Raw genomic sequence first — 25533 nt, 5'->3', positions numbered from 1 at the left:
TCTTGCAGTCATTGTTGCATGTCTGTACATTTCCAAGAACTGTGTCAGAAAAGATCCACCCCACTTTTGACAAAGGTGGGTCTCTCTGGTGGATTGCTTTGGGATGGAATTCACAATTTACAGAGCTAGTCAGACTGAATCTGGAAACTTCACAGCTTTTTTGCCACCAACAGGATGCTGGCTTCGTACCAACTCTAGAGGTGGTGTCAGATGACGTCATCAAAGACAGATAACACCCAAACCAGGATAACAACCTCAGTTCAATTTTACTCCCCCTTTCAATCAGATCCAGAGCTGCTCTTCTTGAGCGTTGTGGGTTTTTTTCACAGTAATTCTTGTTGTGAAGTTTAATGTCTCCTCCAAGTGGTCTGGCTTTATTCTCTAAAGGGATTGTTAGAGACACTTGTCCATCACGGACACCCACTAGATCTGTCTCTGGTGTCTTGGGTCAGACCACCATTCCCCCTCCTGTGAATCATGCCTAAGCATTCACCTGAAGGCCATCAACGAGTATGAGTTCAAACTTTTAATAGCCCTAACAGGTGCAGCCAATGCCACTCGAGGCCATGCACCAGATCGCCTTCATCTGACTGCTCAGGTAAGTGATGCAGGGATAAATAGCATTGAAGGCACAAAAGTAAGTCCCCTAAATGCCTCCCTACTTCTATAGGATCTTCATCCATGGAGCTGGAGTAGGTAAGTTGTCATGGGGGCGGTTCAACCTTCATCGAGCAGCCTTGCATCAGTGGCCTCTCGGAACCCGGCCACAGAACCATGGTTATCTTCGCTGTGTCTTCCTCTACTGGTGTTCCCAGACCATACGATGCTGAGGACCTCGTACCCAGAATTCCTGGTTCTGATTCCTTCTTTTTTAGAGGTTCAGATGCCAGGCTCAGACAGGGCTGTGCTTTTAAATGCTGTGTGCAACATCTTTACATCAGCCATGGGCCACCTGGTGTGCCTTCGGGCACCGTGACACTGTATAGACGTCATATGTTTATGCTCTTGTCTCGAACTCTGATGATGTTTGGATTTCTGCTCCAGGACAGACACCAGCACCTTCAACATTCTCTCTGGCACTTTGATACATGATGCCAAATCCACCTGTGTCATGCCTGGCTGTGCCACCACCGGTACTTCCACCTCCAGTGCTGCACTCAGATTTGCTTTGGTGGGGAAACAAGGCAAACTTGCACCTTAGGAAGACCTACAGGTCTCCTCCAAATGTGGCCACGCTAGTGATGTATGCCCCCGCTCTAGCTTGGAGAGCTCATTTGGAGGACCTGGAGATCTGAGCACTTCTGTCTCCAAAGGAGCAGGTACTTCACATTAACCTGCTGGAAGTGTGGGTGAGACTCTGGCACTCAAGGCCTTCCTCCCCTCCATCCAAGGTCAGTTTGTCCAGATCTGAATTATTTTCATATTATTATTAGCATTTGTTAGGTGCAAAATGAATCTTAATCAGACAATACAACGGCGATGTGGTATGTCAGATTAATTGAGTGATTAATCATTTCTTTGAAGATGTGGGTATGCTGATAAGGCAGCAGGAGTACTTCTCAGAAAGCTTGTTTCTGTGGAATCGTACCATGTTGTCTGTTCAAATAGCGTGGAAGCTGGGCAGAGAGTAATGTTTAAGTCTACCAAGAATGCATTAGTTTAATGTTATACCATTGGTGTTACTACTGCAGATCCTTTCATTGGGATATATAGGGTCGTCGATGAATGTCGATAAGTTTCAAAACAAAGTCAATTGTATACGCTTAGTAGACATTTCTCCACAAATAGGTTCTATGTGTTTGCAGCCTGCCATGCCACTCTCACGGTTGATCTTAAAGTAAAGTCATTCTTGAGTTGTAAAATGAGGGGAAAAGCTAGAGAATTTTTAAATATCACCATAACACTGAGATGGCATGTTTCTATCAAAGCACACCTTACACATTACCATACGTTAATTCAGTTTAGAATATATTGAGAAAGGCATTTTTTTCAGGCAGTAAAATGTTTAATCAAATAAATAATCGAGTGCTCTTGTATACAATTTAAAACTCTACCAAAGACAAACAGAAGCAATAATTGAATTATGCTGGGTAGTAGGTTGAGTTTAGAACAGAAATGTTTTTGCTGATTACAAGCATAAAAAGTCTTTAGGACTATTAGTCAACCACTCTGGTGTAGTGTTTACATAGCAGTGGGCAGCTAAGGGAGTGTTGGGGTTGTTCTTGGTTTTATAAAAATGAAAGTGGTGATTGAGCAAAGGACAGTGACTGAATGTGATTGTTCTGATTTTTCACAGAGAATGTTGTGCTCCAATGTAATGACATACTGATCATTGAAATGTGTTCCTTCAGGACTAATGAGATCCTCATGAATTATAGAAAATAATTAATATCTGTAGCATATGAGATATCACCTGTGAATCTTGGGTTTGAAAATCAGAAGTGGATCCAAATTCCGTTCACTGCTCTGTGATTCACCCAGTGTTAAGGATTGAGATTCAGTGAACCTAATTTCGTTTTTTTTATAGAAAAAGGCTTTGTGTCCATGTAACAAAACTTTAGTTCAAAAATTTGAAATGTACTGTCTTATGGTTTGTCCTACTTTTGGCATAAATTCCTTTTTTTTGGTGAATTATTAAAAACAGTATTACGCTTGGAAATGTATGCAAACCATACAGTTCTATGTGAATTAAAACATTTAATTCTTTTTACATTCTAAATCACATACAATTCTACAAGCACTTTTGACGCAAAACAATATTTGCACTCAAAAAGATACCCCATACTCTACATTCCCATCTTTTTTTTTTTACTGTCTCCTCCCAGTCGCCATTATGCAAACACACTTCCTCTTTCTGCGGTACTGGTACATTTGAATACATCTCCTGTTCTTGAAATGATATGTAAAATATTGTTTGATTTCCCAAACTTGCACATTTATTACTGTTCACCAACGTTTGATACAGTAAGCACCTAGAAACTTAACTTAATCCGACCTCAATATTGTATTTACTCACACACAAATTTCACCATAGTAGGAGAATTTTTGCGTGAAAAAAAATCTCATTTGATAGGATATAATTGCACCATTCTGATCATGTGAATCAGAAATGGATAAGGATTTTGCGAACCAGGAGGGGCAAATTAGTTGTTCAATGACAACGTTTTTGAACTTAGGACCCCTTTGCTCTCTTTTGTTTGTTTAGCTCTTATGAAAGTGCTTTGACTGTCTAAATCTCTGATGGAAAGTGTTATCCCTCCTCTTCCAGGTGCTGCTGTGGTCTGCAAGCAAGGTCTTTGAGGAGCTGACAGACATTGAGAGACAGTTTCACAAAGCACTGTATACAGTTCGCGCCTTCCTGAATTGCGACCGATACTCTGTGGGTCTCCTGGACATGACCAAGACAAAGGTTGGGTATTGCTGCTATTAGCCAGACCAACTTAACAAAAACAAATTGGGTGTAGCCTGCATGTTGCAATTGGTTTATATGTACTGCTATATCTCAAATCACAGTTGACCTGTCACATAGTAAAAGCTCTCAAGACCAATCAGAGGGCTTCGAGAGCCATTTGGCTTGGACTGCAAGTGCAAATGATGCATCATATTTACAAATGTAGGGATATTTGGCTGTTTCATAAGTCTTGAAAAGAAGGTACTACTTTGGCTAGACATCTCAAATGTTCGAAGTGGCCCAGACAAAACTGGAGCTCTGGGAGGGCTGGCTGGATCTCTTTGAGGGCTTCTTTGCAGCACTCACGTGGAACCATGTTTGAAATGGATTTTCTAAATCCCTTACTCTGGATTCTCACTCGTGCCTTCTCCCAATATAGCCAAAATGTCAAATAGATAGATAGATAGATAGATAGATAGATAGATAGATAGATAGATAGATAGATAGATAGATAGATAGATAGATAGATAGATAGATAGTAAATTGGAAGTACTTAAGGATAAACAACATTGGATCTGGAGGCAGATTCATGGCTAACTCAATGGATAGACAGGTAGATACATTAATAAATCAATGGATGGAGGGGCAAGCTACATAAATCAACAGATGGAGGGGCAGTTGCATCAATACATCAATGTATTGAATGGCAGGTGCATTAATACATCAAATGGTGGCGGGGTAGACACATTATTAAATCAGTGAATGAAGGGGAAGGTACATAGAGGGAGAAACAGACATATAGTTTGAAAGTTCAATCTTGAATTTATTAATAAGGAATATGAATTGACGATTGGTACCTATCCTAATTTCCCTGGTTTCTACTCATTTGACACCAGTAAATTCTGCATTTTTACAAGTCACCAATTACACTTTTCTTTCTTCCTTTCTTAGGAATTTTTTGACCAGTGGCCCATACTGATGGGAGAGGTTCCGCCATACTCCGGACCGAAGACTCCAGATGGAAGGGTAGGGTACCAGCATGCCAACACTCCAAGTCTTCTACAGAGTAGTGTGCTAGCAAACAATTGCATGTAGACATTCCTTGCTTGCCAGTGCTGTGGAAATTATATATGTTGATCCAGTGGAATCGGTGTAAATTTGTATTCTCCTTCACAGTATCTCCAATATCATGGATGAAACTTTTATTACATCTAAGAGTTTGGGCACATTGAAACTCAATAATCCACTTACATACATTAGGTCCTCCGATAGATCTTCGGTAGAGCTAATGGGGACTTGATAATAAGAGACAGATGCTATTTCCCTCATAAGGACCTATAATGAAGGAAAAGCCTGTAACAGTAATCACAACATAGATATGTCTAGATATTCATTAATAATGACAAACTCTGAATACTTATCAAGTTACTTTTATCTAAATATTTCAAAATATGAATGGTCATTACACAAGTACATAGGAAATACGAATTCTTGATTATTCTGCTAATACCGGTAAATTCACAATAAGAAACACAGCTCATGACAAATACATCAAAATTCAATAACAAGTGTAAGGGGAGAGAGGTGAGAGACAAAATAATAAATCAGTTTAATATCAGTATGCAAATCAGAATTTCATACGAACCTAGCAGAGTTTGAGGCCTTCATAAAGAAACCAATAAAACCATTGGTTTTTCTGAAGAATAAAACACACTTCTGTTAAAGGGAAACAAAACGAAAATGCATAAAACGAATCAATTATTCAAAGTACCTTATTCTATTAATAATAATTTGTTTTTAAGAAAGGATAAACATTTCACTAAACATTTTTCTGTAATTGTTTCCATCATTACTATTTCATATTTCTACAGGTAAGTTTTTAAATGCAAATCTCTCTCTAAAAACATTTAATCTCATTTAAAAACACTTCATTTATTTCCATGCCTTCAGCATGTTAAAGTTGCAGTTTCTGTTTTCTAAACATGTTGTGCCTTTTGTGCACATATTCACGTAAATGTTACCTACATTAATAATTTTCACACCATTAGTCATTTGTTTTGTTAATAACACAGTTATGAGCAGATTTGTTCAAGTAAGATCACTTCACAAAAATCTTGCTTCATCTCTGTGAAGGAGTCTTGGGCATGTATCAACCCTCTGGCATTAAATCACACCACTACACATGTTTTCCATAACTTTCTGTAATTCGCATATCTAAATTACTTTTTACAGCAGTAGTTCTTAAACTTTTGGCTTCTATTGACCCCCCCCAATGCCGAACTACTGAAAGCTGAGGATCCTGGCCTAAACAATTTCTACTATTTAAATATTCATCAAATTCACAAAAATTCAGAAACAAGTATACATGAAATTCACAAATGATCAATATTTTATTTAATTTACCATCAGAAAAAAATACAAAAATCAAAGTTTAAATTAAAGGTTGGAGCTTTTCAAAGCATGGTCTTATTTCTAAAAGATGAAGCAATATGCTAGACTCTAGCATTTCATTTTGATTTCACAACAAATGCATGCTCTGCTTTTTATCAACACATATAAGTGCTTCAATTGAGGCCACCAATCGTCTATACTAGATTGTTATGTTATGTTAGGTGTTCTTCCAATCATCTTGGCGCTAGCTGAGATAGCAAGAAAGCACAGAGATCCCATAAATGACAATCAGCAGAAGGAGAAGAGCCATCTCTTAAAGGATTTCATGAAAGCCAAAAGATTGGGCATGGCTTTGATATGCATGGGAAGGCATTCCAGATGTTCCAAGCACAAAGCCTCTGCCACCCCAGTTCTCCCACTTTGTCATGTAGTTCCTATAAACCCTATATGGGACCTGCGCGTTTAGACAACATACACTGTGGGACTGGTGTCCAGACTGATGTCAGACACCCCCACCGAGTATGTTAGCCTGTATACCAGTTAGCTCACAATGCCACTATAACATCCTCTTACCAAGGAGAGAATAGCGCTTGTCAACTATCGAACATGACAACCCTGATCCCTCAAGTCTGTGGAAACAGTAACTTACGTTTCGCTCAGTCACTTGTGGTTACTTTTTCTCAGAGAGATACACAGAATAAACGGTTGGGACGTTTTCAAGAAGCATTTATTGAACAGTTGTTATTGTAGTGTCAAATAAGTGTACTGAAATCACCAGTAGACAGTAGCATAGATAAATGAGTAGAAGCACTAAGAAAGTAAACAGATGGTAGGCATCTACCATTTTGCTAAAATCATAGCTACAGGCAAGTATACAAAATACATGGCAATACTCCTACGATGCAACCCTAACTAGATGTACCTAGCATGTGAGTAGGTGTAAGGTCAAGAATCCCTCTAGGATAAAGCCAACCCCTTTACTTGATGTGAGACTGCAAGGGATGTCAAACCACATGCAGGAACCTCAGCTTCTTGTGTCAGTGTGTTGGTCAGAACGTCCTGATCTCCTCTGACTTTCTCAGCAAGATGTGATGCTTATATACTGTAAGTTATCCCCAGGGGTTCTGCCTTGCTGTGCCAGTGTCGGACTCTAGGATAAAGCCAACCTGATGTAAGACTGCAGGACCCCGTTCTGGTCTAGAGCTGAACACCTGCAAGGGATGTCAGACCACTGCGAGCTGGAGTTTCTGCATGCAGGAACCTCAGCGTCTTGCATCAATGTGTCAGCTGGGACATCCTTATCTCCTCTGAATCTGACTTCCTCAGCAAGATGTGATGTTTATATATCCTAAGGTATCCCAGGGGTTCTACCTTGCTGTGCCAGTGTCAGACTTAGAATGACATCGGGATTGAACTTTATACATAGTTATTATTCAGGAGATGCTGGTCCTGCTGTGTTTCCAAAAAAACTAAGAATCCTCATGCATAATTTATGAGGCTAGTGTTCAGGGAAAAACCCTACGAACTGTGTGTAGTATTGTAACTAGGTAAAAGGTCAGTCCTTAAAATCCGTTATGTATGTAGTATAGTAGAGAATGTAGGTGAAGGGTTATGAGGTTACCCGGACCTATATCGGGCTGCCTATATGAAATATAACAAATTAAATCTGGGGACTACCACCAGTTTGGCAGAGGCTGAGCGTAGCAACCTACCAGCTGTATACCAGGTAAAGCGCTTCCTCAGAATAAATGGTCCTTGCTCGTGCACTGCTTTATACACAATACACAGGGCTTTAAAACGGTCCCTTTGTCTGATGGGAAGCCAGTGTAGTTTCCTAATAATCTTAGAGGTCAATTGGTCCTTGGGAATTTTGCAAAGCATGCAAGCTGCCACGTTCTGCAAGGTCTACAGTTTATTAAGAACATGCTGATGTGCGTTCAAATACAGCCTATTGCAGTAATCAATCTTTGACAAAACCAGTAAAATAACCACTGGGCTGAAATAAAAAGAAGGAACTTCTTAATCATCTTAAGAGTGAAAAAACTGCGGCAGAGGTAACTGCGGTGACCTGATTGACTTAGGACAGTTTATCATTTAGAACTCCCAGGTCCTTCGCATACCTGACTGGGGAGGGAAATGAACCTAGTTCAGACAGCCACCATTTAGGGTACCAAAAGGAAGGCTGGGCCCCAAACAGCAACACCTCCATTTTACCAGAGCTGAGTTTGACGTAGTTCATAACAATCCACAAACTAAAAGCCTTCATACAGTCACAAAATCTAGAGGCACATCCTTGTCCTCTATATCAAGTGAGATGACAATTTGCATGTCGTGGGCTTAGGATGACAAGGCAAAACCAAAATATCGTATCAGTTCTGCCAAGGGGTTGACTTATGTTAAAGAGTGTTGGGCTGACTCCGTACTGTGCATAGCACGAAAATTGGGCAATACCAGAAGATTGTTGGTATGCATGTACTCCACCAGTTGTTTGTTCAGGACCTTTTCAATTTTATGGCAGGCAGTGGAAGACAGGAGATGGGACAATAGGTGCTTGAGTCTTGTGGATCAAGTGAAGGTTCTTTTATTAATGGTAATACTGCCTCTTTCTTTCAGGCTGAAAGAAATAGTCCTGAGTGGCACATTTGTTGGAAAATATCAGCCAGTATAGGCACGATAGTCTCAGCTGCGAGGATGGCAACCCTAGGAGGGCAAATTCACATGACGAACCCGATTTGCAGATTTTAATCAGTTTTGTAACCTCATCCCTAGATGGTGGAGTAAAATGGCTAAGCGAGGAGTCCATATAGGAATGTATGCAAAATTGCAATACTGATGAGGATACAGATCTAAGAGAAAAAAAATGTTTGTAAACATCATCAACTCTGATGTGGAAAGCCTCTGCCACACTATTGCAAAAAGACTGACTACAGTCTTTTGGCAAGGATGAAGTGTCAGTGGTAAGTTTTTAACTGTAGCAAACAGCTCTTTTGAAGAGTTTGCCACTGCCTTAATTTAATTGGTGAAGGAGGTCGATTCTTCCTTGCGAATCAATGCCTTACATCTAGATAAGCTCATCTTATATTTAGCCTTTTCTGAATCGCAATAGCCAGCAGTCCATCTTTTCTCCTGCCTCCTGCAGGCCTGTTTTAGGGCACTTAGGTCGTCGGAGAACCATTCGGCAGATATTTGATCTTGCTTAATCTTGGTCCTTTTCACAGATGCCAAGGAAGTGGTAGCAGAATCTAACCAGTTCGTGCACTGCAAGACTGCTATCTCAACATCTTTCGATGGCCCAGGCAGAGTGTTTTCTAGCAGTTGAGAAAGTGCTGGTGCCTGGACCTTGTGCCATGAACGTGAGGAGGTCTAAAATTGGCTAGCTAAGGGTCCTTGCACTGCCTGTGTGAGCTGATGTCAAAGAAAATAGACCTGTGATTGGACCAGACAAGGGGAGGTGTTCTTATATTCCCCAAAGATTCATTATTAGAAAAAATTCCATCTAATGTATGGTCAGCTTGTTGCTTGGGACTATCCATCAGTTAGTCCAGACCAAGTGATGACATAGTTAGGAGTAGGGCTGCAGTGTCATTATCATATTGAGCATCAAGATTAAAATTAATATTGCCAAGGACCGTGTGGTCACTTTGCAAGATATCAGCCTCCAGGAGACTATTAATCTTCTAGGCAAAGGTAGAACATGGGCCAGGTGGGCAATAAATAACCTTTAAAGGTCTGCGTAATAGACAATTCTACACTGAAATATAGCGGGAATGATGGAGGAGAGCATCGGACCCTAAGCTCAGCGCTATAAATATTCGCAATGCCACCTCCCTGTTTTTCCACACAGTCCCCTCTGAAAATGCACAAGCTGAGAGGAATGGAGGCTAGTATGCCAGGACTAGAAGATGAGCCTGCCAGTTCTGTGTAATAATAGAAGGATTGTGGGCTTCAAGAAAGAGAGTGAATTCTACACTATGTTTCACTAGTGATATTGCATTAATAAGCACATAGGACACAATGGTACTCAGCTGGTGAGAGGCATCTGAAGTAGTAGAGATAGCCGGCAGACATGTTGCACCTTATTTTAGAAGCTGGCTGTAGCTCAGGCCTAAGTTTAGCGGAAAGTACCCCACGGGCAGAGCAAGTAGAGTAAGGAGCCATTAAGAAGGAGGTGGGTTTGTAGCGTGTACAACCCAGAGATTCACTAGGATGGTGAAAGGCAATCAGTGCATCCCGCAAGTAGGTTATCCTGTCTACTTCTAAGTACATTTGTGCTGCTCACAACTTAATTTTAACTTTTAATTTCAAACTCTTTTACATTTGTTCAATTTTTAATTTTTATTTTTTAAATACAAACACTTTATTAATCTGCTAATATTATTTAATTTTCTAAACAGTTGCAGACACCCAGAGTAGGTGTCATGGACCCAAGGTTGAGATCGTTGATTTAGGACCATGCATGAATGGTCATATCCAAAATTATTGTTACAAATAACATCACAGATTTATTGTAGGATAGTGCTTATGATAAGAAATGAACCTAACCTCATCCTTTCCCCACCCGCGAGGAATGGTTTTAGGCCCTCAAAGACCTTGTTCTCCTTCCCAGATCTTCCACCTAAGCTGCCATTAATCGTTGACCATTACAAATTGCACCAGTCCCATAATGGCACAATGGATGCTTAAATCTAAGCGTCAACCCATTCCTTGAGGCAATAAGATACTGGGACATTTTGCGTATGGAATCGTAAACTTGAGTTATGACAAGAGTGATTGTATTTCCTGTAAGTGGCAGTCGGCAGTGTTGGTCTGACACTGCCAGGAGAGCCTATTTGAAAATGCAAATGAGTGGGCCTTTTTTTTAATCCTGTGGGTTATGACGGTACTAAAAACATTAGACGACGCACTGGCCATTTCAAGCTGGGCCATCTGGATATGCAAGACTGCCCGCAAGACCAGTCCAACACTGGCACTTAGGCAGCCTGCTGCCAATTTTGATAATAGGCGGGTTAAACATTTTGGGTGCTAATCAATCAGGAAGGAGGCTGGATAAGTGGGCTACCTGCTCATTAAAGAAAGAAGGCGGGTTTGCTTGACAGAACAGTATGCCTCACTGACACCACAGTGATCTGCCACTTTGCAGGCAGTCACCCAGAGAAATGATACTAATTGGCAATGCTGTATATCAAATCAGCTAGCTCTGTGCAGGAGAAGAAGTTGGGGTAAGGCTGACCTTTCTCTATTCTCTCCTCCATTTTCTAAAGGCAAACACACACACCCTCTCTCTCTTATTTATATCTTTCGCGCTCACTATGAAGGAAATTCCTAAAGCATGCACTGTTGAAGGTAAGGCGTAATCAGTAATGATGGCGAATGGTCTTTTGTCTGTGGAGTGGATAAAGCAAGCCAAGCTCCAAACCCCAAATTATATTAAACTGCCACCAACTGGACCTGATTGTTGGAGCGTTGAACACTGGTGCCTTCTGGTGATACGAGCGATGTGTAATGGACCTTTTTGCTAAAAGGACCAAGTATGTCCCCTGGAAAGCTAAAGTTGGTGGTCATATGACACATTAGATCAGAGGCCATCAAAAGCAGCCAGAGATTGAAAAATGCAGGAGGCCTTTCCGGTACAAAGGCAGAAATTTCAGGGTGAGACAGCTGGTCTAACCCTTGCAGACTTTTGTCCTTGATGCTTGCATGATTCCAAGCACTAGGGAACTGCAGCATCACTGTAGTGTTGCCAGGGATTAACAGAAGTGGAGCTTAGTACCACATATGTCGAAGGGGGTGGGGGGTATGGTAGTATGGATAATGGGATGGGGAGCAGGGAGCTGGGCATTTTAAGAAAGTGAGTATTAAATCAGGAACTCTGACATCAAACATTGATTGGTAGGGAGCATAGAGTTGAGAATTGGGCAATGGGAAGTAGACGCTACGAAGTGAGGGCAGGAGAACATGTTATGTAGCCCTCTGTATGAGGGTGCCCTGTTCTTCTTAAACATGTACCATAATGGGATTTTTGCCTGAGGAAGGAAGTGATCTACAATTTGTATCATTCTGTTGAGCCAGGGAGCTTTGCAGTGGTCATCATGGTTGCCCTACAGCAAAGTGGGGACAGTAGACATTGCCACACAGCCTAGCCTTGCATCAGCTCTTCTATGTTCTCGGCTTAAGCTGGAGGCTTCACAGTGCCCCTGTGGAGACGCTGGTGGGCTTGTACTCGCCCTGCAAAGGAATTCTTCACTGGTGGACAGTATCAGAAGAATGTGAGATCACTGTGCTCCTGAGGGTAGAGGGAAGGAACACATCTCTAGGTGCGTGTCACTTTATTTTGCCGTGTAGAGCACATGTAGTAGGACATAGAGCCCTGCAACGCACCAACCAGTGATGGATTTGCCCTGCATTCGACACCGTTGATGCCTGCCCACCGTACATGATTCGTCCCGTAGTCTTTTCTGTTTATTGTGCTCATTTGCCCAAAGGCAGAATGAAAAGAGGTTTCAAAGTGAATCCAGAACCTGAGGGCTTCATTTATGAGGGCAGTGTGCAGGCCTTACTGTTGCGCTGCCCTACAGCAAAAGAAAAGAGCAGGAATGCACTGTATCTTTCAGATACAGTGCATTCATGTCCTTTTCGCCTGCGCTGGTGCACAATGGGTTGCAGTGAACCAACGCAGAGACCTTAGCACCATGGTGCAAGGGTGCCTGTATTGCACGGATGATTGCTTTTATGCAGGAAGGAAACCTTCCTGCACAAAAACAATCACCAGATGCTATATCCTCTTTCTATGCGAGCTGCAGAATGCAGCACACATAGACAAAGGAAAAACGAGGCGCAATAAAGATATTTCTCCTCGTTGTGCCTCTCATACCCCTCCCCTGGAGTGATGTAAGTTTTTGGCACTACCTCAGAGTTACAATTTCTCATAAATCTGGGACAGTTCAAAAAGCCATGGATGGTGCTGGGAACGCGTCCCCCCAGCCACACCCATTGCACAACCTTTTAACACAGAAACTGCATTAAAGGGAACAATATTTACGAGGCAGCACTAAAAACAAAAAGTGGCTTAGTGCAGCCTCGTAAAAAGGGAGCAGGCTTCTGCGCATCAGAACATCACAAAACGTAACTTTCAGGTGTCACAAGGGGCTTCATAAATGAGCTCCTGAATCTTTCGTGCTCTTAGACTGTGATCTAGTGTATGTGGAAGTACATCCCTATGAACTGTCTCCTCATGTAGGTTTCTAGGAGGATTGTAAACTTGGGCCGGTTTATGCTAATTTTAGGTGATTTTCTCTAAAGACGTTTTGCACTGCCCCATGACTTCTAACAAGAGCCTGTATTGACAGCAAGAGTGTGATACATTGTTGCTTTACCTTTTGGTACATTCATTCTGCTGTTTTCCCTTTCGTTTTTACACCTTTTCCTAGTGAGCACTAAGCAGGGTGTGTAGTAGTAGTCTAGGCCCAAAACAGAAAGTCCTCATTTAACCTTCATTGTCTTGTGTATTTTACCCTTTTCACAGGAAATCATCTTTTACAAGGTGATCGACTACATCCTGCATGGGAAGGAGGAGATTAAAGTCATTCCGTGAGTCAGCGGTGTAATGAAAAACGATGTGGCCCCTGCAGTATGTGTTATGGAGACCCCCTACCATATTCAAAGATGTTCAGTGGCATTGGACTGAAATTGGGCTCCTTGTAGAGCTGGATGGGGGGCTGAAGGGTTTTGGGTCTTCCTGCGTCACAGGGGCTGCAAAGGTCTGCATTATGCCCATGCTGTAAGTTCTAGCTGAAATCGTCCTCCAAATCACAGTATTTTTGGTCTCAGTGACAGACTGCTTTGGGTGTCTGTTGGCAGGCCTTTTGTTTGATCTACATATACTTCCAGTGGGGTTTTAGTCAACTCCTTGCTAATGAGTGGATGGTTCTGCTGTAAATGCCAGATATCTGCTTTGGTTGGATTTTCTCCCAAATTCTTGTGTTTGTCATACGCAAGAGCATTTCAGGCAAATACTGTTGTGATTGGATGAGTTGTATCCTTCCACCTGCTGACTTAATTAGACTTTTTTCTCACTTAGCACTGCACTCTATAGAAGTGTATGTGTGTCCTCGCTCTCCACCGCTTACTCCTGTGCATCCCACTTCCGCACACTCTATCACTTCCCTTGCTTTCCCCACTCCTAGGGCCTCATTTATGAGGCTGTGCGCCACTTTTACGCTGCCGGTGCTTCACTTTTTGTGACGCGCCAGTGGCGTAAAAAATGCGCCTCGTTGCGCCATATTTACAAAGTAACACATCTAGGTAGATGCATCACTTTGTAAACCCCTGCCCCACATTATACCGGCGCCAGGTATAATGTATGCAAGGGAGGCGTATTGACGCAAGGAAGGGTCGTAGAAGTGACTCAGTGAAATCTATGAGATTTCACTGTGTCGCTTTTAGGACGCCGTTGCGTCAAAATCTTGCGCCTGCCTCACAGCAGGTGTAAGACTGACGCAGGCCCTTTCACATGGGGCTTGCCCCATGTGAAAGGACGCATTGCTGGAGTTGCGTCACTTTTGTGACACACTCCAGCAATGCGTCACTTTTGCGCTTACAGATACGTCAGAAATACTGACGTATCTGTAACTCCTTGTGACATGATGCGTCATACATTAAATATGATGCATCAGGAATGTCGCAAGGAGTGCGCACTGAGAAGTGACGCATCGCTGCTTTCACGCAGCGATGCGTCATTTCTCATAAATGAGGCCCATAGTGTTCCCGGTTTCAGTCCCTGTCCATTTCCCATTTTCAGTAAAAAAAAATCTGCAAAGGCCTGGTAGGTGCATTTTGCCTCCTGGATGCCTGCTTAATTTTTTGCACTTGTGCGCACTTTGTTTGCCTCTTTTTGAACTTTTTATTTACCATTCTAACATGTCCATCCAACATGTTAGGTCGATACAATAAACCTGGCTACTGTGTATTACTGCACGTAGGCGCGCTTGTGCATGTCACGATGCACACGCACACTTCTGTGGCCATCTCGGAATACGTTTTCGGTAATAGAATGCACAATCTAATGTGGCTGACCATGCGTCAACATGTATAATGATGCATCCAGGTGACAAAAAATCATTGACAAAGTCAGTAGTTTGGCCTTTAAGAGCCGAGACCAAGCATTGCTAATACTTGTTTGTTTTCTGCTTTCTATGCACTCAGCAGTGTGCCATGTGGTATGTGTAAATTGCATAGCACTGAACTGCCTCGAATTCTGACAGGAGCGTTATAATATAGAGTCCAACTCTTCCTCATCACTGTCTTTATTAACCCCTTCGCTGCGGCGGCAATTCCGCCGCAGTGCTAGGGGGTGGGGGGGCCGCGCGGCTCACCTGCGCTTGTGACGGAACCGCTCCGTCACGCGCCTTGGGTGAGCTGTGCTAGTGACGGAACGGTTCCGTCACGAACCTGCCCGCTCAATAGAACGTGCCGCGCAGGCGCGGCAAGCGGGCCGTGACGGAACCGTTCCGTCACTAGCACAGCTCACCCGAGGCGTGTGACGGAACGGTTCCGTCATAAGCGCCGAACGGGTTAAGTAAACATGAATCTATTCCCGGAAGACAGCCAGCCAATCACTACCTCTAATAATGTAAAACAAGTAGGTTTAGTCCCCACCCATAGTTATGATTTATTTAGCCCCTTTCTGAGAAGAGAAATTCTGCTAATGTCCAATCAGTACCTCGCATGGGGTGTCATTATATTGCATGCGATAGATCACATGGCCAGTGGCGTAACATAGGCCCCTGCATCCCCTGCGGTGCGGTGGAGCCCTGAGCTCCAGAGGAGCCCCTCAGCACAGTATCCTGGACTGAGAGCTCCTGGTTGAGTTCGGAGGGGGCCCCTCCATGTACCTTGCAGAGGGCCCCCTTAAGTTGTGTTACGCCACTGCTCATAGCAATAATATTGTATCTACCATGCTTGTCTTCCATTATTCTCTCAGGTAGGTGTTTATTTACTTTTTTTAAAACCACTCCAATGTTAAGTATGAGTGGAATTAAGAATAGTAAATATAGACTTCAGACTTGCCTTATAATACAGAGGTAGGTCAATGCAGTGGATACAATATTATTGTTAAATCAACAATATTAACAACCTGTATACTGTCATATCACTCCACACACGTCTATGATAAACATATATGTCTTGAGGAAGGAGAATGATGCAGGGCCACGACATCACAGTCCTTACAAAGTAATGATTGACCAAAGCAGTGTCAAGTGTTCAACTATTACATACATATTTAATAAGCATTATGCCAGACCACAAAATGCTTTTTCCAAGCTCCCAACGGACCATCTCTCATGGTGCATCAAGGTGCTAAGATGCTGCCAAGTATTACCGTGCCTCTACATGGCCATTATAAGATACTACATCTGGAATGAGGAATAACTGACTGCTATTGCTTTTTTTGCTTGTTTTCTCTAAATAATGGCCCATTTTCCAGGTGTATTTTCACTTGCTTTTAGCAGGTGGATATGTGCTTGGAATCATGAGGCCACTTGTAATCCTGTTCCAGCAGAAACCGAAATACTGGGTCACTCAGAATATATATAGCACTGCAGGATATGCATCTCTCTATTTCTCTCCGTCTAAAACAAACACAGACACACTCTTGCTCAACAAATTAGCTGGGGCTTTTGAGAAATTAAAACTACACACTTTGGGACCGATTCCGATTTTGTTCGGAAGACCTCCGAATTGGATTTGGCTTTTCCCGGATCCGATTCGTAGCTCTTGTTTACCATTGAATCGTACACAGGTCCGAACGACCAAGTACGATCCGAAGATCGCGTACGCACCGACCGAATGGTTTCTGGGATCTGAACCTGTCCATACGACTTGTTCGTAGCAGAATCGTGCCACGCTATGGAGCCGAATTCCGACTAAGCGAGTACGATTCGGACAGCTACTTTGCCTCGGTCTCAGCAAGACAAAGAGGCTGTCGGAAGTCCACTTCGGGGGACGTAGCAGGACCCCCTACTCCTGGGGCCCTCCGAATCCGTCACAGTGGTTTGACCATGGGTCCCCCGATCCAGGAATGCACAGTGTGGCGGGCACCGTGGTGTGCCCGCAACAGGGTGAACACTTTTTCCCACCCACCCCATTTTGCTATGGGAGCCTGTGTACGCCTCTGTACACAGGCTCTCATAGAGTTCAATGGGAGTCTGAGCAAACCGAGTCTGTAAGCATACGGCTGCATCATACTCGTTCGTTCAGACCCCCGGAGCACATTTCGCTCGGAAAGCCCTCCAAATCCGAGTAGTACTGAGAGCTTTCCTAGTGAGATTAGAATCAGGCCCACAGCCGCACTTCTGGTAAAAGGAGGAAATTAGTATTTCGGATTCTAATAAGGGTGTATTAGAGAGCAGGACTTGGCCAGGATCAAGCTGCTTACCTCTGATTTCCCACAACATATATATTTAAGATAGTAAGTCAAATTTTTAAAAATAAGATGAACATTTTATTTAGCTGAGATGAAAGAATGGATGAATTAAACTTGGTATTTGGGCAATTCCACGTTCTGACCTTTTCAGGATATTCCATTAATTCTGAATATTGATGATGTCTGGTCATCTCTGCATCAAGGTTTCCTTTTGAAGTATCACGTTGAAGATAGTGGGGGATATTTACAAGAAAATGCCAGAGCGCGGTGTTATGCTAAATTTGACAATGGCACACTCCAACATTTTCAAAATGCAGGGATGGGCTGTATTTACAAAAATACTGTGCACCCCTGCATTTCCTCTAGCGCTGGGGCTAAAAATCTGCTGAGCGCCAGAGCAGGCACCCTTACACCATGTTTAAAAGGTGCCTGCGCTGCAGGGGCAATTGTGTATGTGCAGGAAGGGACATCTTCCTGCACATAAACAATCAATAATGGTGAGTTGCTCTTTCTGAGTGCAGCACACTTAGAAAGAGCAAAAAAGGAGGAGAAAATCAAAATTTCTCCTCGTATCGCCATTCTCAGACCAGGTATTATCTGGCTTTAGTTTTTGGCACTGCCCAAGCCTTGTAAATATGGGGAAGCGTCTAAAAGCAATGGGTGTTGTGGTGGAATGCCCACTGCAACACCCATTGCTCGCCCCTCTGCTGCAGCAGAAAGGAGGGAATGTTTACAAGGTGGCATTAAGCCGCTGTAAATAAATATGGGGAATAGTGCAACACCACCGGAGCATCAGAAAAAGTGAATCTCCAGTGGCGTTAGGGGCTTGTAAATATGCGCCAAAGTCAAAAACAAGGATTTTTCAGAAATAGTGAAAAAACACAGAGTTTGACATAACAACTGCACCTTGCATCTGCGAGTTGGAGAACCACTTAGGTTTTCTAAAGTGAACCATTGCATGTTTCAAGGAAGTGATTTGTCCAATTTGCTGCAAGCATATTTAGCTGGAGAACATGGCCCAAAAAGACAAAAATAGCAGTTGTAACATCGCACACCCTTCGAAAACCCAGTGATAACACTTGTTGGAGCCCTTGTTTCATTTTTAAGGCCTAATGAAGGAGAGACTACAGTATGTAAACAGGGCTCTTAGCTCTTTTCTTACTCTGTGTTGGATTCACAGTCTTTTAACCCCTGAGATAGGGGGTAGCAGAGTAAGTGGGAGGGGCACCACAGAGAAAGCCAAGTGTAGCAGCTGATTCTATCTTTAATCCATGGAGGAGAAATCAGAAACACAAGATCAAACTGCTGCATGAGATGCCTGGCTCAAAGGGAAGAGATTTAAAAACATAAGTCCTGATGTATCAAAGAGTTTAACCCATTCTGTGTCTGTGGGAAAATGTGTTGATAAATAAGCCCCTGATCTTCATTTTTGCCCTCTTGTGATACTGTTATAGCAACCAATTGCACAGGCAAGAAATGTTGTAGCATTATACCAGCTTGTAACCTCTTCGAGGCTATTGACGGAACCGTTCCGTCACGGCTCGCGGGTGAGCTGTGCTCATGACGGAACGGTTCCGTCACGGCCCGGCCGCCACGCCAGCGTGGTGCTGATTTTGCGCCTGCGCGGCGCGTTTAATTGAGCGGGCGGGGCCGTGACGGAACCGTTCCGTCATGAGCACAGCTCACCCGCGAGCCGTGACAGAATGGTTCTGTCACCCGCGGACCTTACCCGCGCGTCCCCCGCGACCGTTAGCGCTGCGGCGGAATAGCCGCCGCAGCGAAAGAGTTAAATCCTTGTCACACGTGCTGCAAAGAAGGCTGGGTACTTTTTGTGAACGTTGACAAAAGTGTGCAGCTCTGCTGGGTGATGGCGGGCGGATTGTGTTTTATTTTCTTGGCATTTGTCATTGTAACATCCAGCTTCTCGTCTGTGCTTGCAGAAACCCGCCTGCTGATCACTGGGCTCTGGCCAGCAAGCTTCCCACGTACGTGGCTGAAAACGGACTTGTGAGTAAAGAGAAGTGTTTGTGAATTGGAATAGGCGTGACGCTTGATTGTGCTTGGAGTTGTGGAGAGCCTGGTAGCTGCAGTGAAGCAAGCAAGGAAGAAAGCGCATTACTAAGGCAGGGATGAAAGCGCATGACTAAGTCAGATTCACACTCTACTAGAGTGTGGTCTTCTTCGTTATGATCTAGGACACCTTATGTTCCAGATGAAGCCCCTCTGTGTGAAGATTAGGCCTCTGCATTGTTAGCCATGAAAACTGACATCTCTTAGTAAGGGAACCTCTTTTTTCCATCCTTTATTGACCATAATGATACTTAAATGGGTATTGACACTGGTGTGCAGAAGGGGATAATATAGCCTTATAACCCGCCGTAGCGGGCTATACCCGCCATTAAAGGTCCGCTTCAGTGTTAAAGGCCTGAGCTGTAAGCGAGGGCCTTTAACAAGGGAGCGAGTCTTTAATGGCTAGTATAGCCCCCTATGGAGGGCTGTAAGGCTATTAAAACATTCTGCCCATTGAGGGGCCGAAGCTTCTAATTATAAAAACAATGGCCTCTCGGACCTCGAAGGGGTTGAAATCCCTGAGCCTCCAAAGCCTTTGATACCTGTTGCTGTGATTGTTCAACAGCTAACAGCCAGACTTTTAGCTGTTGCTTAGTCACTGCAATAGCTGTGAAAGGGGGCTGGGCTTGGCTAAACGGCTTTATGTAGTTCAGCTAAGCCAGGGAGACACAGAAGCTGAGCAGCATTCACCCCTGCCTCAATCTGAAGCCTTAGTACTACTGAGCTACAGGAGGAGGGAAGGGTGAAGGCTGCGTGTGTCCTCCTGCATGGCCTCTGTCTTTCTCCTTCCTCTGCCTAATAATATATTTTCGAGAGGCAGTGGAAAGAGAAATGCAGATGCTGTGTAGTGAGACATTGAAATGTTGAGAGCAGCGTGCCTATACCAGTTTATGTAAGCCGCTGCTGCTCCATTGTCTTCAATGGAGCTCTCAGCATTCCAAGTGTTCCAATATAGCCTTATAGCCCGCGGGCTATACCAGCTATTAAAGGTCCACTGCAGCATTAAAGGCCCAAGCCGAAGGCTATTAGAACATTCTGCCACTTGAGAGCAGAATGTTCTAACAAATAAAACAAAGCCTTTAGGGAGCGCTAGGGGTTTGAAATCATCTCTGGCTCCTTGAAGCCTTTGTTCACAGCCAGAGCTGTGAACAAAGAAACATTGGAATGTTGGAGCTCCGGGCTTATACCAGCCATTATAAGCCCGGAACACTCCATTGTTTTCAATGTAGTTCGAACTTTCCAATGTTCTAATTTATGTTAACAAATTGCACACCAAATTTTTCAAATTGATTTTGAAAACCGACTTATAAACTATTTAGTCAGTTCGCAAAATCCACATTCAAAGTAGGTCTCATTTCTGTCTAGGTGATTAATACTCATGTGGTAGGTCAAAAATTGTGACATACTCTGACTGCATACAATGACAGGGATGATGGTTTGCTGGGGTCAGCAGACCACCATAGGTACCAATAGGTACTCGCAAATTGCCATGCAATTTCAAGGGTACAAGGGTGTCAAAATGACACCCTGTTAAACCCCTGAAACAGTGATATGCACCCATGTTGCACACCAACACATGCTCCAAAGGCATGTGTGTGCGCAACATGAAACTTCGAAAAATGCACTAAAGTGCATTTTTCTAAGTATTTTGCAAATTACCATGAAGTTCAACTTCATGGTAATTTGCGCCCCTTAATAGCGAAATCGCTATTCTATAGTGGTTCTTCCATTGCATTTAAGGAATCTCAAATTGCGATTCCTTAAATGCAATCGCAATTTTTAAAATCGCAAATAATTGCGAGTGCCTTGACCCTTGATGCATCGCAAATGCCCTTTTTGCGGGCGCAAACGGACGATTTTTGCAAATCGCACCGTTTGCGCTCGCAAAAATGGTTGATGCAGTATAAGAGGCCTACTAAATCCCAATTATGACTGTTTTACTATCCTTCCTTGCTTGCATTTGGGCCCAGTGCACACTTGCTGTGCCTGTTTTACTTTGAGCCTCAAAGCCATGGCCGAAGAGAGGGTAAAATTGAAGCTGTGGAGAGACGATAGTTTGTGCCTTAGACAGACAGCAGACACAGAGCAGGGAGAGGGATGCGGCAAGATGGTAGCTCATGTTTTTTAACAAAGGTCAGAGAAGACACTGTGCCTTGGAAGGCAGTGGCTTTTAATAGTGAAGCAGGTGCAGTGGAATTAAGGCTGATGGGTTTGAGGGGCTCACTGCATCACAGTTAGGACTGCATGGGGATTATTTTCCTTTCTGGCATTAGGGCCATGGTCACCCTTGGTGCAAAAAGGTAGTACGAATGTGGGATGTTTTCTGAAAAGGACAAAGAGTCTCCTTCAAGACTGGAGTGATGGTCAGGCCTGATGGGGAAGGGAAGAAAGATGGAGAGGAGATATCCTGCTGCTCAGGGCTGCAGTTATCATTAGTGCATCAGGTGTAGTTGCATTTGGGGTGCAATATTGAGAGGGACTCATAACATCTCAGTTAGGGAGAGCAGTATTTTTGGATCAATTACTGTTTTTGTTTGATGCTTTCACTATTTTATAAGTCTCACATTTAGAGCCTGGTTTATTATTTGGCTGACACCCTGTTGTTCAGCTAGGGTGACAGAATAAATTACCCCGTCACCTTAGCGGAGGGGGTGTTTCCCAAATTGATAAATGACCATCAAGCAGGGGGGCATTTATAATGCAGTGGCAGCAACCACAGTCACAGCAGTTCCCTACATAGCATTTTACTGTTTGGTGCACATTGCATGAGTGTAACGCAGCCCTGCACCAAACAGTTTCTTTTAATTTTCAAAAATAAAATCCAGAAGCATGATTTTCCTTTTGAAAATAAAAAATGTAATGCTTCCCTCACCATTAAAGTCATCTCCCATGACGAGGGGAGCATTATTATCATTGCATTGCCCTTCACCACCAGGGGTTTGCCTGACGGTGAAGGACAGTAAAACAATCGCTGCATCTTCCCATCCTGATTGGGTGGATAGACATATATAGCCATTTCTACAATGGCCCTTACTCCTTCGGGCCATCAGAGAGATTTGGCTATGGTGGGGATGGAGTAGTCACCTCTTTATCCAAACCTATCCTCTACCCACAATTCTTGAGTGGATGGACCATTATGTTGGCAGTAAGGATAATCCGTTGCCATTGCGAAGGAGTAGCCTTAGAACCAACACTTAAATTAGGCCCTTAGTGTGGATTATGAGCTACAGCTTCTATGCTCAGCCTGCCCTTCCTGCTCCCCAATCCCTGACATAAAGCTTTGCACGGGGGCCTTACGTCAAAGCATTTTGCTAGGAGGGCTCAGAGCAAAAAAGTTTGAAGACCTCTGTGCTAACTTAATACTAACGGAAGGAAGCAAAGATCAAATTGTTTTCCCCTCTTAACAACCCAAATATACAAGAACAGGTATCTTTGTACTAAGAGCCATTAAGTAAATAGTAATTGTACATTTTTATTTTTACAGATTTGTAATATTATGAATACCCCGGCAGATGAATACTTTCAGTTTCAGGTAAACTCTTTAAGATTTCGCCTCCCAGATGACTGGTCACCTCTTCTTCCCTCCCCAGGTATTACTCCTGCCTGTCTTGTTTCAGAATTTGTTCCGATAGACTCCCTACTCTGCACAAATCTGGTGAATGCCCCCGCCCCAAAGTCAGCAATTCTAAAGCCGCAATATGCTGATTAACTGTGCTGCCAAGCAATACAATCAAAGGAGGAACCTGCTGAATTGCTGTTCCCACCAATGGATGCTTCTCGTCTGGTGGTACATTGCACCTTGGTTCACACTAACTCCTGTCTTATCTTTCATAGAAAGGACCAGTGGACGACAGTGGGTGGGTAATCAAGAATGTCCTCTCCATGCCCATTGTCAACAAGAAGGAGGAAATAGTTGGGGTGGCCACGTTCTACAACAGGAAGGACGGGAAACCCTTCGATGAAATGGACGAGATTATCATGGAGGTGCGTGTTGCGGAAGCACCGTGCTGTTTGGGGGGTTGTTGAAGCCAGGCCGTAGTTAGCATATTGGATGCTACAGAGAAATCATGAGATGTGCTGGTACATTGAGCACTATACAGGCTTATCTTGATGGCACACACACAGTTTTAAAAAAGAACACATACACAGTTAACCTAAATATGATTAACTGTAAATTCAACACTGCAAATCTAGGAAGAATCCCAGGTAAGTTTGGCTCAGATCCACATACAATGGATTTTAATACTACTTCAAGTCTTGCCTGCTTCAGGTATGCAGATTGGTGTAAGTATATAGAGTTACTTGAGGTAAGATGTATAAGAATGAAGTGAATTACTTAGCTATAATAACATAACATCACGTTTTTATATCATTGTACATCATTGTACAAAAATATTAACTCCAGTATATGGGCTACCGCTAAATCGTGAAGGTAAGTAATATCTAAGGAAGCATAGATATACCAATCTTAGTTCCAAAATAATGTATGTACATTGGCGTTATATATCTTCAAGATACAGACATGTGAAGTTAAGAAAAGTAAATGCACTTACCTATAAATACTTACCTTTACAAGACAGTGCTAGTTGATATTATGTAGTCAGTATTTTTGTAGGACGATATTTTTGACGTTTATGAGTTTGGAAACTCGAAATGCGACCGCTGCGGGGTAGTGATAGCTTCAGTGGAAATGTACCGCTGGTCAAGCAGATCTGTGTGGCTGGTGGTAATCCGGTACTTGAACCGCGGGACATAGAGATAATATTGTATTGAAAGCAGAGCACTGCTCTAAAAAAATAAACAAATATTGCTTGAAAATGCTAACTACTAGGCAGTAGTAGGTGAGGTGGCCCAGTGATTAATTTTGACTGGGAGTTGCAAGGTGGTTGGATATGAGAAGCCCAAGAATAGAAATATCAACATTGAATTAACAGTTGATGACTTGACTTGAGTATGTGTGAGCACCTGAAGCTAACATGCTGTTATTTCATAGTCTCTTACGCAGTTCCTGGGCTGGTCGGTGCTGAATACAGACACTTACGACAAAATGAATAAGCTTGAAAACAGGAAGGATATTTTCGAGGATATGGTGAACTACCACGTGAAGTGCTCCAACGATGAACTGCAGATCATACTGGTATGGTCTCCTAATGGTGAACATTTCTAAACACAAATCACATGTTGAATTATATTACTCCGTTCAGCTTCCTGTGCATATGCAATGGTACTGCGGTACGGTACAACATGCCAGATGAGCATGCAGGAGGCATAAGGGTGGGACACACAGGGCTTCTTGGTCATAGCGGAATCAGCAATTTGTTAGATACAGTCTGATGTCTGAAAGTGACAAGTCTGTCAGTGGGGAAGTATTCAACATTAGATGGCAAGGGCATGGAATGGGTACTGAGAACTTCACCTTTTTCCACACTAGTATTACCATTGCCAGTTATTTGTTTTCATTCAATCATTTCTTTATTTTCTTTCAATCCTCTTGTTACTCTAGCTTCCTTTTTTCCTTCATTTTCCTATGCTCTGTTTCTGCTCGGTCTTCAAATGTCTCTCCTCTTCAGTGTACCTCTCCATTTCCGTTCATGTATTCTGTCTGCCACTATACTGTTACTCAGTAATCACAACAAATAGTGATAGGATCAGATGTTAAAATATATTGATCACTGATTGAATGTCATCAGAATATAGGAATTAAAGACAATGGGACTTATTAATAAGAAATTGGCGTAAGGCAGCGCCTCAAGGTTTCTTACTGCGCTGCCCTATGCCAATTAGAAAGGGCAGGAATGCACCTTATTTACAAGATACAGTGCATTCCTGTCCTTTCAGCCAGTGCACACTTTTCAGCCATGTGCCAATGCAGGCACCCTTGCACTCTGGTGAAAGTGCCTGTGTTGTTAGCACGATTGTGTTTTTTGCTGGAGGGGCACCGTTCTGCCCAAAAATAATCACAAGAGGCATTTTTCTCATTCTATGTGAGTTGCAGAATGCAGCACGCGTGGAAAGAAGAGTGTTAGACCTGGCATCTTTGGCGTGGTTACCCCTATCTTTTTGCCTCTACCTCTTGTATTTTTGATGCTGTGCTGGATTTCGTTTTTGCTGGTTTAGATGCTTTGGACACTCTGCCACTGCTGATCAGTGTCAGAGTTTAAGTGCTCCCTGTGTACATTGTTATTATCATTTGATATACATGATTGGCATATTTGTATCACCATGAAGTCTCTAGTAAAGTGCACTGGGTGTGCCAGGG

General features: G+C 43.1%; 1 protein-coding gene across 1 annotated transcript in view; it reads left to right on the top strand.

Annotated features, from left to right (window-relative positions):
* PDE6A (phosphodiesterase 6A) overlaps positions 1 to 25533 on the top strand; it is a 300863-nt gene that overhangs the window by 182885 nt on the left and 92445 nt on the right. Inside the window, exons 4-10 of the mRNA XM_086928871.1 lie at positions 3269 to 3409; positions 4343 to 4417; positions 13305 to 13369; positions 19145 to 19211; positions 22759 to 22806; positions 23109 to 23258; positions 24268 to 24411. Of these exons, the coding sequence (XP_086784997.1) occupies positions 3269 to 3409; positions 4343 to 4417; positions 13305 to 13369; positions 19145 to 19211; positions 22759 to 22806; positions 23109 to 23258; positions 24268 to 24411 (690 nt within the window). The remainder of the gene's footprint in view (positions 1 to 3268; positions 3410 to 4342; positions 4418 to 13304; positions 13370 to 19144; positions 19212 to 22758; positions 22807 to 23108; positions 23259 to 24267; positions 24412 to 25533) is intronic.

Source organism: Lissotriton vulgaris, chromosome 7 (assembly GCF_964263255.1).
Source record: "Lissotriton vulgaris chromosome 7, aLisVul1.2, whole genome shotgun sequence".
In the NCBI taxonomy this organism is placed as follows: domain Eukaryota; kingdom Metazoa; phylum Chordata; class Amphibia; order Caudata; family Salamandridae; genus Lissotriton; species Lissotriton vulgaris.
This window is presented reverse-complemented; position numbering and strand designations above follow the sequence as displayed.